Raw genomic sequence first — 15,076 nt, forward strand, 5'->3', positions numbered from 1 at the left:
GCATTTTATAAATGATCCCTTCTGCTTATGTGTCCTGGGACCCTCATCCATAGGTTAAGCCCTTTCTCTGGTTGCCATGGCTCCCATGGATCCAACATCCCAGCAGACAATGTTCTGGAGGAAACCTAAATGCTGAAAGTCCAATGTTCACTACAACTAATCTCGGTGTCCTCACAACAGATCCAGAGAAGTCTATCCTTTTTCCTAGATCTTTTGTGGATTAAACAAGATCACTGATAAGGGGAGAAAATTCTGATCCTCCACCGTTCAGCCTCAGAAGTTAGCAGCTTAGTTCTAGCCTTTATGAGCATCCCTGGGTTCCCAGTCATTTTACCAGGTCTTTTGGATTTCTCAGCGGCTTCGTGTCCGGGGGCTGCTTTTGTGAGAGTCTCCAGATATACTGAGATAAAAGCTTGAAGAAAAGTTCCTGGAGTACTACCTCAGGGACGGATGATACTAACTGGGCTTCCCAGAAGTCCACCAAGAGCTGAGGAATGACATCGTCATCCTTGCCGCAAAGCACCTTGAAAACAACAAAATAAAGCCCCGCCCCAGACCCAAACACGTCAGTTTCATTCTACAGGATTGATATCACACATCAGTTTCATCATTCTACAGGATCGATACCACACATCAGTTTCATTCTACAGGATCGATACCACACATCAGTTTCATTCTACAGGGTTGATACCACACGTCAGTTTCATCATTCTACAGGATCGATACCACACATCAGTTTCATTCTACAGGATTGATACCACACGTCAGTTTCATCATTCTACAGGATCGATACCACATATCAGTTTCATTCTACAGGACTGATGCCACACGTCAGTTTCATCATTCTACAGGATCGATACCACACATCAGTTTCATTCTACAGAGTTGATACCACACATCAGTTTCATTCTACAGGAACCACACCTTATGTCAGTTTCATCATTCTACAAATTGACACCACACATCAGTTTCATTCTACAGGATCAACACGACACATCAGTTTCTTCATTTCCCAAAGGACAGACCTTGAAGAAGGCGTCTGCTTCTTCCACTTCCACTTTGCCGTTTTTCTGTAGGCCCAGTATGGCGGTCACAAGCAATTCTGGATGAGTCTCCTTGAGGTGAGCTGCAAACGCTGTTGGCACAACTTGCCCCTTTTTCTGTTGGATCAACAATCGGGGTTCCAAAATAAAGCCGTGCACCAACTCCATCTTGGGAGAAGAAATAAACCCAAGTTAGAAAAACAAAGTCTAGGAAATTCAGGTTCCCAAAACCTTTTTTTTCTCTTGAGAATGGAGCTATCTAGCCCAAGCTGGGCCCTGACCCACCCCCCACTCTCCTGATGGGCACAAAAGATCTGAACTACTCTGCTCCTGACCTGGGCAAGCCTGCCCATTCTTATACAATCTGTGGCTTCTTGCTCCTGGGGATTCACCCTTGTGGTGTCAGTTTAGTGAGGAAAATAAACAGCTGAGTTCACTGGACCTCATCATCTACCAGCTTCGGTCTATTAGAGACCAGGGATTACAGACAGGAATATAATAATAATAATGATGATGATGATAGCAATGCTGCTGCTGCTGCTACAATTACTACAACTATTACTGCTACAACTATTACTATTTCTACTACTGCTACTATTATTACTGCTACTGCTACTACCGTTGCTAATACTTTTACAACTGCTATTACTGCTGGTGCTGTAGTATTATTACTACTACTATTACTAATACTACTATTATTACTACTACTACCATTACTACTATCACTACTACTAATTAATTATAGCAACCAATATTTATATAGTATTATGAGGTTTGCAAAGTGTTTTACAAATATCTAATGTGATCCTCAACACTACCCTGGGAGGCAGATTCTATTATTATCCCCAGATTATAGAGAACTTGTCCAGAATAATGACTTGCCCAGGATCACAAAGCTAGTAAGTATCTGAGGAAAGAATCAAATTCAATTTTTCTGGACTCCAAATCTCTCTTCTCTACTGAATATCACCCAAGAGCCTCTAATGTGCTGCCACATTCAGTTCCAAACAAATTGAACATTTACTTATCTATTCACCCCTCCAACACACACATACACGTACAAATATATATTCTTGATGCTATTTCCCAGTATATTTACCTGCCCTCAAAGAATCATCTCTTGTCACAAAGAAACAGTCATAAGCAAAAATGACCAATATCACTGCTACATCTGATGGCCTCTGCAACACTCTTCATTCCCTTCTCACTCATACTCCCCTGAAAGCGAACGTGCCAAACACATTTAAGTGTCAGTCATCTATTCTGTATCTTTTCCTATCACTTGTTACTTATTTCTACTGAGGATTTAATATCATCTCTATGCATTACTAGACATCCCACAGAGATCTTGAATCTCACCCATGCAAATGGGAACTCATTATCTTTTCTTCCCAAACATTGTTTTTCTTCCAAAATGTCTTATTTCTTGTATGGTCCTCTCTCCATGATCCCCGTAGGTCTGCAGTCTCAAATCTTTGCCCCACATGTGCAATGAAAACATCTGGCCATTTTTACTTTCGTGTCTGCTGCATCTGTGTCCTGTTCACTATTCACGCTGGGATCACTTTAGTTCAGATCCTCAGCTTTCCCCTGGCAATTGCCTCAAGTCTCTTTCCCCTGCTCTCTTCCTCCACCACAGATCTGCCAACATGATGTTCCTTGAGCACAGATATAACCACATCCTCATCCTACATTCAGTAAACACCTCTGACTCCCTACTGCTCCAAGTATCAAACATCAACCCATTTGGACTTTAAAAAACTCTACAAGTGGACCTCAAGCCTACCTTCCCAGCCTCATTACAGACTTTTCCCTTTCATGAGCTCCAAGGTCCAGTCAAACTGATCTTCCTACTGTTCCTCACACATAGAAATGAGCAGCCCATCTTCTCTTTGTTTACTGGGCTAACTCCTATGCCTGAAATAACAGTTTTTCCTCAGAATATTTTAACTTCCTGGGAGAGCCTTCCCTGATCTGCCTTCACTCACCCCTCTCCCCTGCTCAGCTAAAAAGCTCTCCTTCCTCATATTTCATTTCTGCCACTGTCAGACCCCATCTGATAATATTAGGCTTATTAACAGCCATTATGTCTTAAACACCCCCCCCCACCCCAAGTAGATTTTCCTTAAGGACAGAAGTTCAAACCTAACAGTGCAACTAACTATTCTATGTGGTCTTGGATAAAAATAATGACAATAACAACTGACATTAATATAGATATTAATATTAATAATTTAATGTTTGCAAAGCCCTTTATAAGCATTATCTCATTTGGGCCTTATGAGAACCCTGAAAAGTAGGTGCTATAGATATTATTTGCAAGTTTTACAGATTTGCTAGTTTATAGATATTGTTTACTAGTTTCAGGCTCAGAGGCTTTAAATAGTTTGCTCCAAATCACAGAGCTAAGTGTCAGAGGCAGGTACTACAAACTGCTCAACTCAAACCACATAAATCACTTCAATTTTTAGGCCTCACCTGTTACTTCTCAAATGAGAGAATTAGACAAGTTGACCTGAAAGATTATTTATCTCTAAATGTTAACTATTCTGGGTTTGGTTGTTTTTTTAAATTTGCATTAGAAACCAAACAGGTGTTTAGTAGTAGTTTAGTTCTGATTAATGTGAGTAATGAATCCCATGAAGTGGTTGCTTGTATTCAAGTTCACTCTATTCAAAGTTGTGATTATGTAAAACACGATCATTGGCTTAATTCCAAAATTAAGTACTGTAAATTTTATTAATGGGACATTTTAGAGGATTCATTACTCGCCATAATCAGGGACCAACTTGCCTGTTGAACTGACTTAGAACTATCATGAGATCTCGTGCCCATGTTCACAAGAGAGAATTACACCTGGCCATGCATCTTACTTCCGTTTGGCACTTTATCTCGTTCTTATACATCTGCAGATCACCCATTTTCAGAGCCATCGCTGCCTTGGTCAACGTCACTAAGACAGAGGACAATCCAGATGTATTCAGCTTTTTCAAGTAGTTCACGGCAAGTAAAGGATCTATATTTTTCATGCATGGACTGCAGAGAACATGGGGCAGCTGTTTGGGCTCAGCAGCACTAAATATCTGGCTCACTTTGGCTGCTAATTCCTATAATAGATGGAAAGAAATAAAATGGTAGACATTGGTATGAGAAATACCTACTGTGGTTATACCAATCAATAAATAGTTATTTATTAAGCACCTATTTTGGTAACATAAATTAATAAGCAAATACTTAGTAAGTTCCTATTATGGAATATATCAATCTATAAACATTTATTATTCACCTACTATGCTTGTATCAATCAATAAACAAGAATTTAATAAGTGCCTACTATAAGTATATCAATAAATAAACATTTATTAAGCACCTACTGTGGTTATATCAAGCAATAAACTTAAGTACCCCCCACAGTTATACCAATAAACATATTATTTATCAAGTGACTGTGGACCAGGCATTATATGCTAGATGCTGGAGATATAAATACAAAGAATAAAATCACTTCTCCTTGCAACAGAGATGAGGCTGTAATGGAGAGGCAAATACACATTAAAAAGTAGAGCATGAATGTTTTGTTAACAAATCCAAATCCATACAAAGGGTTAAATCACCTTTAGTTTTGTTAGCTTCAACATGAGAAGCAGTGGGTATGGTCACCACAGAACTGACCGTCTCTGACACATATTAGTTAGCTGAGCTCCAGCAAATGCCTGAGATTCGCAGTGTTCAGGCAACTTTTTAAGAATGCAAAGTACAGAGGAGCTCTTATATCAGTGGAGGTAATTTTCACACTAGAAGTCCCCATAGGTATGAAAGCCCAGGACCACACTTAAAAATAAATAGGCCATCCACCTACAGTCCAAGGTACCAACTTTTCTCAGTTTTGGTTTCCTTATCTTTAAAATAAGATTCCACCTGATTACATTTTAACATCCTCCCCCAACCTGAAATTTATGATCCAATGAGATGCCTATGGAATTTTGGCTAAATGTATCAGCCATGAATTGTGGTGACAAATTACAATCACAAATAGAAAAGAACAGCTTTAGTTTTAATAGAATTTCATTGAGGAGGGAAATTTTAATTGCAAAATCCTATACACACAAACACATACACACATATGATTAGATTTAATATATTCATGGGTACATACATACACAATGTATTCATGGGTATGTATATATATATATATACACACACACACACACACATATAATATATGCATGGACATATACACACATAATATATGCACAGGCATAAATACACATATATACATGTGAATATTTCTATATACTTATACACAAACCGTATGATAACTTTTGATGTAAAATGTTCAGTTGGGCCATATTTTAAATCTTTGACTCTACTTGGCAATCATAATCATTTATTATAATAACTTTCTAAAAAAATCTTAAATGAATTAATCCTGAGATCACTGGGCCAGTTTTCAGAGAAATTGGGGCTGCTGTCTCTTGAAAGCCAGCCCCCAACCCAAGCTTTCTGGCAGTCTCGATATGGAGGATGCGTCACTTTAGGTTTCAGAAGTGCTCTGCCACCTCTATGTGATTCTGGGAAAAGTCATTTAACCAATTTGTGCCTCAGTTTCTTCATCTGGAAATGAGAATTAAATGAGATATATCTTTCTAACACTATTATTCTAGAATTCTAGGATGACTGGAGGAGAAAAGAGAATATCTGTTATTCTTCCCCATCAAAAAAGCTAATGTGATTCTCAAAGGAAGAGAATTATTTTGGAATTTTGCCAAACTTTTATATTAAAAAAAAAAAAAAAGTTTGTTTGGGTCTAGAACTATGATTTCCTTAATATAGAGAAGGAAATTTCAATGTGAAACATTTTTTTCAGTAAAAAGCGAAACAAGGGCAACTAGATGGCTCAGTGGATAGAACACCTACCTGCTCTGGCGTCAGGAAGACCCGAATTCAAATCTGGACTCAAAAACTTGACGATTTACTAGCTGTGGGACCGTGGCAGGTCACTTAACCCCAATAATATTCTTATCTTTACTGCACCCCTTCCAAAAAAAAGAAGCAGATCAGCAATTATCTGCTGACAACTAACTGAGGAACTAAGAATAAGTAATAAAATTAGATCATAATAACTAATACTTGATATTTTCTATATCTGAAAAGTGCTTTACTTATTATCTCATTTGACTTTCACAACAACCTTAGAAAGTAGTTGCTATTATTACCTCCCATTTTACTGATTAGGAAACTAAGGGAGACAGGGGTTAAGTAGCTTGCCATGATCACACTGCTAGTACATGTCTATAGCCACATTTGAACTCAGATATTCCTGCCTCCAGGATCTGCATCACCTCAATGCCTAGTTGGAAATGGAGAATAAACATAATATAAATTAACAAACAGAAAAGCATATTTACTTCACTTAATTCTTCATCCACATTCTCATAAAGGGAATGGTTTATGTAGAAGAGTAAACCTCTCTCAGCATTCTGTGATCCATCTTCTACCACTGAGTCTATCTAGTCAAGACATCAGTCATAGATAAACCAGACATCTTATAATAAGGCAGGGCCAGATGAGAATACTGGGTATCAAGCCTAAATGAAAAAAACACATGATAAATGAATGAGTGAATAAATGAGCAGACAAATGAATAAGCGAAGGGCGTCAAATTTCCAACAATTCAAAAGTCTTAAGTGCAGTAATAGGACAGGTGGCTTTTTCTATCAGACCCTCAAAATTGTTTTCACTCTATACTTATTAGTTGACATAAAGACATTTTCCAACATGTTTCTGTAACGCATATGTTAATCATCTTATTTTGCTTTGGTTTTGCTCATAACTGAAATGCTAAAATTATAACATGGTTCATGACTGCACAGATGCCAACAAACATAACATGAAATGTGTGAGCAATAATGTAACCAAGGTAGCCCATGTATGCCACTGATATTCTAGGGATGTCGAGCAAAAAGGAGAAAATCTCCTGATAAGTTGCTTGAACCTTCTATGGAGGATTGATTTATAGGCCAAACAACACTTATTAAGCACCTACTATATTGCCAGGAGTTATGGTAGGTGCTAGGAATACAAATACAATGAATGAAACAACCCTACTGGCAACAATTTTATATTATGAAGGGGAATACAATAAGTATGCTCACAAATATAGTATCATTTGGAAGGAACAGGGCTCATAAGGAGGAAAGACTTTGTAGAAAGTGGCTCTTGAGCTTTATGGAAGGATGGCATTTTACAGATGAGGAAACAGGCAAACAGGCTTAAATGACTTGCCGAGGGTCGCCCAGCCAGTAAGTGTCTGAGGTCATATTTGAACTCATCTCCCTGGCTCTAAAGCCCATGCTCTGTGCAACATGGCAGCACCTAGCCGCCACCATATGGAGAATGAGTCAGCAAAGAAACCAAAAAAGAAAAATGTTCTCCACGAACAAGGGAGGCTCGGGCGTGTCTGAAGGCAGTGGAAGAACCAGCAGATGCAGAGGCTGAGATTTAAAGAGAGAGAAAAGGGATGATGGAGGGTGCAATCCACAGGGGAAGATGAGAAAGGGTGTGGTCAAGGGCTCACAAGAAGAGCCAGTCCTGGCAATAGGCTGGTGGAAAGGAGGCGTCACTGGTTCCTCCACCTCTTCATTCCAGAACTCAATGACCTCCATCTGCTCAGGAAATTAAGAGGAAGGGTCCTTGCCTGAGGAAGGGGAGGCAGCAGGACACATGGGAGGCTTGAGCAGAGAAGAGAGGATTTGGAATAGCTCTTATGGGGACTAAGCTGGGAAATCAACTGGAAGGGAACGGAGCAACTGCCGTACTGCAGGTAGGGACCAGGTGAAATTGAATAACATGAACATGAATTTATAGGATGATTGTATGATATCCTCCAGCTTTTTTGTCAGGCACTAAGTGTGATAGCCAAGAAAGAGAGCAACAGGCGGCTGAGATATGGCAAAAGATGAGGGGTAAAAGGATAACTGAGGGATTCCAGAGGGCAGGAGAGTGAATGGACATCCATTATAAGACTGGAAAGGAAGGAAAGCAAAATCAAAGACAGGCCTGAGACTGCACTGTGAGGCTGAAGGATAGGAGGTCACGATGAGGCTAAAGAACAGGTTTAAGAGGAAATGGAAGAATAAAATATGGTCACAATGTCAATTTTTGATTGATGGAGTAGATGTGCAAAAAAGGATGAGATCCCAGGTGTGACAACCCCTGCAATTGGCTGAGGTGGAGGGAAGATGGAAATCATCAGAATTAAAACCTGTAAAATGATGAAATGAAAAAGCTTGAAGGACCACTCAAATGGATGGTGAAGTCCTTTAGTGCAAGAGCAGGAATTGAGAGGAACAGAAGGAAAAGAGCAGGTGCTGAACTCTTTGGAAATGAGGAAGCCAGTATACAATAGCCACTGTGATATGGATGGAGGAGAAATTTTAAACTGAGTGAATTTTAAAGAAGAAAACTAATGGGAGGACATAAGTACACAGATGGTAGGCATGGGTAGGTTGAGGACACCAGTGCTGGAGATAATACCATATCAATGAGAACACAGGTCCATGAACAAATAATGAAATCAATTTCTGAATGTGGCTTACAGTTCTTGGACCAAGAACATCCTCCACACTGTTGCTATAATGATTTTCCTTAAGTAGATATCTGATCATGTCTCTCCTCTACTCAAACTCAAGAGGGTCCCCTAGAACAAATATAAACTCCTCTGTTGGGCCTTTAAAGCCCTTCATAATAACCTCATTTTAACCTAGCTTTCTAACCTTACTATGTGTTCCTTCCCCTATCATACTGTGTGGTCCAAACTGGTCTCTGTTCTCCACACATGATGCTCCAGCTCCCTTCTGTGCTTTTTCCTATTTGTCCCCTGTGTCCTTCCTGATCACCTCCACTTCATACAACTGCTACAGCTACTTTCTTCCTTCTGAAGTCTCTCTGGGATCATCTTCTACATTGTAGCCTTCCCTCCTGCCCTCACTACTTTATCCATTCAACATAATCTCTCCAATGAAATAGAAAACTCCCCTTGAGTTTGTACCTGTAGCCTCTGTTACCCAGTACAGTACCTTCCAAGTAACAGATGCTTAATAAGTACTTGCTAACTGATTCAGTCATATCATGTCGCATGGGCCCTCAAATATAACAGAAAAGGCCTACTATAGATGGATGAAAGTATGAGTCCTGCCTCCCAACACCGTATGATGCTATAATTATATCCATTTGGTTCAATCTCCTTGCAGGTCACCAAACTGAGAACTTTCCCCTATTGTTACTGTTGTTTTACTTTGGCTTTTTTGGGGAGATGAGAGAGAGAGCCTGCCCCTTGCAGACGAACCTCAAAGCTCATGTGATCACGGACACCCTCCCTTGGCCCAGATGCTCTCCCACTCACTCCCCAACTAAAGGAAGTCTCCATGGCAGGAAGAGAGCCCCTTACCTACTCTCATGGTCCCAAGATAGGATCTTCCTGCCACAAGTCACCCACCTGCTGTAACAGTCTCCAAGGTGCCCACAGCTTTCTCTGAAAGCTTCTAAGAGTTCCTCTTTCTCTCCAGGTTCAGTGAGACAGGGATCCATCAGAGCAGCTCTCACTAAGAGGTGGGCTTCACTGAGGAGATGAATGCAGCTCTGAGTTCTCATGTTCTTGTAGGTCTTACTGTAGTCTACCTAAAACGGGGACAGGTGAGTCATGATGGCTAATGGGGAAATACCAACCCCATGATTCTAAAATGCCCTTCAAACTACCCGTTAAGAGAAAGAAGACCTTAATTTCCCAGACAATTGAAATTTAATTTTAAAAGGAAAATGTCATTCAATAAAGATTCTTCTCATTAGGAATTTGCAACAAGAGGCTATTGTATCAGTGTTTAAAATATGCTTAACAAAGCTAATTTTAGTCACATGAAGAAAACAATGTTCTTTCTAAATGAGTAACAATTATTGTTACTACTGTATATTCTTATGTTATGAGATTTTCAATTATTCTTCAGAGAAGCATGGGAAGACTTACATGGACTGATTCAATGGGAAGTAAACAGAACCAGAAAAAATTATATGAAACCATGTTTATGTAAAGAACAAAAAGAAAAAAAAAGAAAAAAAAGAAAATGAATGCTGTGTAAATATAATACTAAACTGAGCCTTGAAGAAGAAACATGACACTGTTATCTCTCTTCTTTTTTGGGGGAGGGGAGGGGGGAAGGGGAGAACAAAGGGAAGGGAGAAAACTAAATATAAAACATTATATATACAGATAGACTTAGATATAAGTTTTGCTGAACTGCTTTTAAAATCTTTCATTCTTTGTTAAAATGGGTTATAACAAAGCCTAAAATGCAGAAAATTTTAAAAAGAGGGATTAAAAGGGATTTAAAATGTAATCCATGTTATAAGGGATTATAACAAAGAATAAAAAAGAGGGGGAGAGAGTTTTGAATTAAAGAAATGTAAAAACAAATCACTCAATGATTTCTTTTTAAAGGAAAAAAAATACAACCATTTTGACAGTTGGAAACTACAGGTTACTCCTTCATTAGCCATGAAAATTGTTGAAGTTTTCAACTGTCAAATGTCAATTTCATTTCCTATTCCTATTCACAGAATCAGACACTATGCACTTGGGATACACAGAAATCCCACTTAATAAATATTTTTTGATTCACTCACCTGGAAGAGATGTTAGAACTGCAAGGAATGTTAGAGCTTGTTGAGTGATGGTGTTCCTAAACCCAGGGGTTCCATTAAGTTTGTTTGTTTTTTTAAAATATTTTGTTAACTGTATTTCATGATAATTGGTTTCTTTTTAATCCTCTGTATTTGATTTTATGCATTTAAAAATATTATTCTGAAAGGAGTTTGTTGATTTTGCCAGACTGCCAAAAGGGACCACTTCAGGAAAAAAAAAAAAAAAAAAGGTTCTGCTCTAGTCCAAGCCTCCAAATCTCTCCTTTTGCCTTTGAAGACCCTCCAGGGAATTTAAATCAGCACACTACCTGCGTTCACAACAACAGTAAGTCAAAGAGTCAGGATTTGACCTCAAAGTCTTGTTCTCTCAATCACACCCCAAGGCCTCCTGAGAATTGTCCTTGGGACAATCCAATTCTTCAAAGAAAATAAGGCATTAAACTAAAAGATGTCTAAGCTCATACTCCATTGTATAGGTAGAGAGTAGAATGGACATTTTTTCCTCTTAGCATAAAGGTGAAAAGGAGGATTAGCCAGTGAATGCAACAGCATTTATAAAGGTTCCAGAAGAAATAAAAGGTAAAAAGAAGTCAGCTATCCTATATTTAAGAAACTACTAGGAAGGCAAAGTCCATGCAGCAGAGAAAGGTCTCTCATAAAAATATAGAAGCTGGTTGTCTGTGGCATTTTAATATGCAAATGAACAGTGATTACTAATACTATTAGCGAGAAACAATAGCCCCCAACATACCATTTCTTTGTAGAGTTGCACAGTTGAAATCGTATTCACAATATATAAGTTCCACCCAGCTTCCACTGCAGAAGGTGACTTGTGTTTAATACTGCCATCTTTTCTGGAGCTAAAAGCAAATAATCAGATTTACATGGTTACTAAGTATTTTTATTCTTACAAAAAGCTAATTCTAAGTGAATTAAAAAATAAATTCCTTTCAATAAGTCTAGTAGTAATTTATAGATAACATTTTTTAAAATTAGTGAATTCTCTATTTTAAAATGGTCTATACTATAGTATATTTGGATTTGCCTGGAATCAAGCAAATCTGGTACAACTATTACCATCTGTGAGACCATGAGCCTCATACATAATATGAGAATAATAATTACTGGGTTTTGAGGTGATGCAAAACAGAAGAAATCAATAAAATCTGATTTTTTTACTTAAGGAAAAAAGTTAACTGCACTTTTTCAGAGTTGTAGTAAGGAATACAAGTGATAACATATGCAAAGTGCTAACATTGCAGAGTTGTAGTAAGGAATACAAGTGATAACATATGCAAAGTGCTAACATTAGTCCCCTATCTGCATTTGATAATCCAATCAAACAGTTATCTCCGTTTTAACAGTACTCTGAACTCTCACCCCCAGCCATCACCCAAGTCTGGAACACACTCCCTTCTTTCCTCTGTCTCAAAGCCTCCCCCTCTCCCTTTAAGACAGCTCAAGCATGAACTTTAGCATGAAGGTTTTCCTAACCCCAACCACTGCTAGCTTGTATTTTTAACTCCTATATACTTATTTTGCATTTTTCTCTTTATATTTGACATATACTCATATACCTACATTTTGTCTTATCAGTAATAAACATTTATTAAGTGCCTAGTATGTGCATTATGCTTAAGCCCAGATAGAAAGCCAACTACTTGAAAGCAGGGATTTATTTCAGTGCCTAGCGCATAGTAGGTATTTAATAAATGTTTAGTGATTGAGTCTAGATTTTTGTAACTCCAATGTGTACTGTTAAACCAATTATTTCTGACTTCTCCAAACTGTTATTTAGAAGGGCAAATGATTAAAAAAATAATCTCTGGCTTTTCATATTTCATTTTGAAGTTGAAGACACACATAGGACTTAGTTCCTTTCTTACTTCTAAGTATCTGAGACAGGAAGTTTTCCAAACCAAAGCTTCAGTTGCATGAAGTCAAACAAAAGTATAGTTGGTCAGCTGCAAAGGCAGCAAATGTTTGGGTGTATTTTTTCAGCTGCCTAAGTATCTGAAATTTTTTTGAAAACAGAATGCTAGGGAGTGTCTTCCCTTTAGCCTAAAAGTGACATTCCTAAATTTAAGAATCTGCCTCCAAATTCTTTCACATAAATCCTAATTTTGGTCCTCTAGAGACGCTTTTAAAAATTCTCCCATGCTGTTCCAATGTCAGATGCTAACCTTACTGTCCACAACCTATATAGCTACATTCGGACTACAGTATAAACTTCAAGATCATTCAAGGCTAATTGATCTAGATGGCTTTTTGCCCATTGATAAGAAGCAACTTCTGATTTTCTGTGTTGGTACGGAAGAAAGAGGTCCACTATGAAGGACACAAAAATGAAAAATCCTCCACAATCCTGCACTTTGTTTCCCATGAATAATGTGGTTCCCCCACCCTTTAACCCCGCTCTATCTTTCTAAATATCTTCTGGGAGAAATATTCCAGTTGGTTTGCACTCCCTAGGCAAGAGAAGCAAGTGTTTGGGGGTGGTGAGTTTAGTTGGTGTAATGGGCTGAGGCTTGAGTTGATGCACTGAGGTTCCAAGCACATGAGGCTAAATAGTAGTTGGACCATACTCTATTAATATGTAAGCTTGGAGAAAGAATGGCCCCCACCCACTCTTTGTGCAAGTCCTGATGTGTTGTATAGGAAATGACGATTTTGGTGGGTGGAGGCAGGGGAGTGGAAAAGGAAGGGGAGGAGAGACTTTTGGGAAGGCCATTGCCACGGTTGACTCCACTGTTGGCTCGGCTCGCGTCGCTCTCTCTTAGCTGGCTTCCTGTCGCAACTGCCTATATTTGCTATCGCAATCTTTCTTGCCTATATTTGCTATAGCAATCTTTATTCACCTCTTTACTTCAATAAATATTGAAGATTTTTCCCTTAACCTGAATTCCTGACTCCGGCTGACTTTAAATACGTGGTCATTACAAGTTGGACTTTTGGAAATGAGATAATCCATGACTTGAATGTCCAGAGCAGATCACCAAAGCTTAACTGGGGACCAAGATGGCATGCAAGCATCTATTGGATATCCCAAAGTGGACATCCTGTAGATATCTTAAACTTAACATTTCCAGAATTAATCTCATCATCTTTCACCCAAATCCTCCCCTCAACCCAACTTCCTTATTACAATCAAAAACACCATCTTCCAGTTGTCTCCCCAACTGGAAACTCCTGCCTTCCAGTGAGCCTCCTTGCCTCCAGTTTCTCCCCACTGTGGTCCATCCTCCAGTCAGCTTTTAAGCAGATCATCCTACGTCACTCCCCCATTTAAGTAACTAGTACCCTCTTGTCTCTAGGATCCAATCTAAAATCTCCCATTTGGCTCTCAAAGCCCTGGATCACTTGATCCTTTCCTACATGTCTGACCTTCTTACTCCCTTCCATGTGCTCTGTGAAGCCCAGCATCTTTGCTGATCATCACATAAGACAGTCTGTCTCCAGGTTCTGTGCTTTCTCAGTAAATCTCTCAGAAATCCCCAATTTGGGGCTTTCTAATGAAGTGGTTTACCATTTCCTTCTCCAGCCCAGATGAGGAAACTGTTAAATGATCTGCCCAGGATTATACAGCTAGTAAATGTCTGAGACTGAATTTGAACTCAAATTTTCCTGACTCCAGGCCCAGCACTGTAGGTACTTAATAAATGCTTATTGATTTGATCTGACTTGAAAACAGTTTACCTAGGTCATTAAGCTTTGAAGGAGACCTGCATATTTTGATCCACTGTCTCTAAATGGGTTCAGAAATGGGAATACATTGTCACAATTACTTTTTAAATACAAATAAAACACCCTCAATTATTCAATAAGCACTGATTATGCATCTACTGATATACCAGCCACTGTGCACTAGAGCACTGAGTATGTAAGAAGAGCATAAAACAGTCTTTACTTGCAATGAACTTTTAAAAGATCAAATAAGAAAATGATAATCATTAAACTTTCAGTTTTTATGTGATAAAATTTTTGTCTTCTTCCTTAATTTGTTTTGCAAAAGACCAATGTCCCCTAAGTTTTAAACATTCAAAACACAGATTTGTACCAGTGCCATTGTGTGTAAGATTCACTTCCTTCTTAAGAGTTCTAAGAGAAATCTTCAGTGGAGTTTGAGCCCTTTACTTCTGCTTTTTCTTCTTTCTTAAAAAAAGAACTTTCCAAAAGCTATTCAGTTAATTCTAAATTCTATAAAAATATCTCATCAGTTAAATCAGTTAAAAAGAAATACGACTCAAGAATAAAAAACATTTTTTCAAAGAAACCAAAGAGGGAATTTTCACTTAAGAGACTGCCTATTTTCATTCAGTAAAAATGTCAATCACAGT

The 15,076-nt window shown here is 38.5% G+C and overlaps 1 protein-coding gene across 1 annotated transcript in view; it reads right to left on the bottom strand.

Moving 5' to 3' along the window:
* The window catches only part of HPS3 (HPS3 biogenesis of lysosomal organelles complex 2 subunit 1), a 40,633-nt gene that overhangs the window by 10,837 nt on the left and 14,720 nt on the right, over window positions 1–15,076 (bottom strand). The window contains 7 exon segments of the mRNA XM_051983302.1: window positions 335–523; window positions 1,026–1,211; window positions 3,917–4,150; window positions 6,452–6,552; window positions 6,555–6,631; window positions 9,541–9,722; window positions 11,491–11,599. Of these exon segments, the coding sequence (XP_051839262.1) occupies window positions 335–523; window positions 1,026–1,211; window positions 3,917–4,150; window positions 6,452–6,552; window positions 6,555–6,631; window positions 9,541–9,722; window positions 11,491–11,599 (1,078 nt within the window).

The sequence above is a fragment of the Antechinus flavipes genome, chromosome 3 (assembly GCF_016432865.1).
Source record: "Antechinus flavipes isolate AdamAnt ecotype Samford, QLD, Australia chromosome 3, AdamAnt_v2, whole genome shotgun sequence".
NCBI lineage: Eukaryota > Metazoa > Chordata > Mammalia > Dasyuromorphia > Dasyuridae > Antechinus > Antechinus flavipes.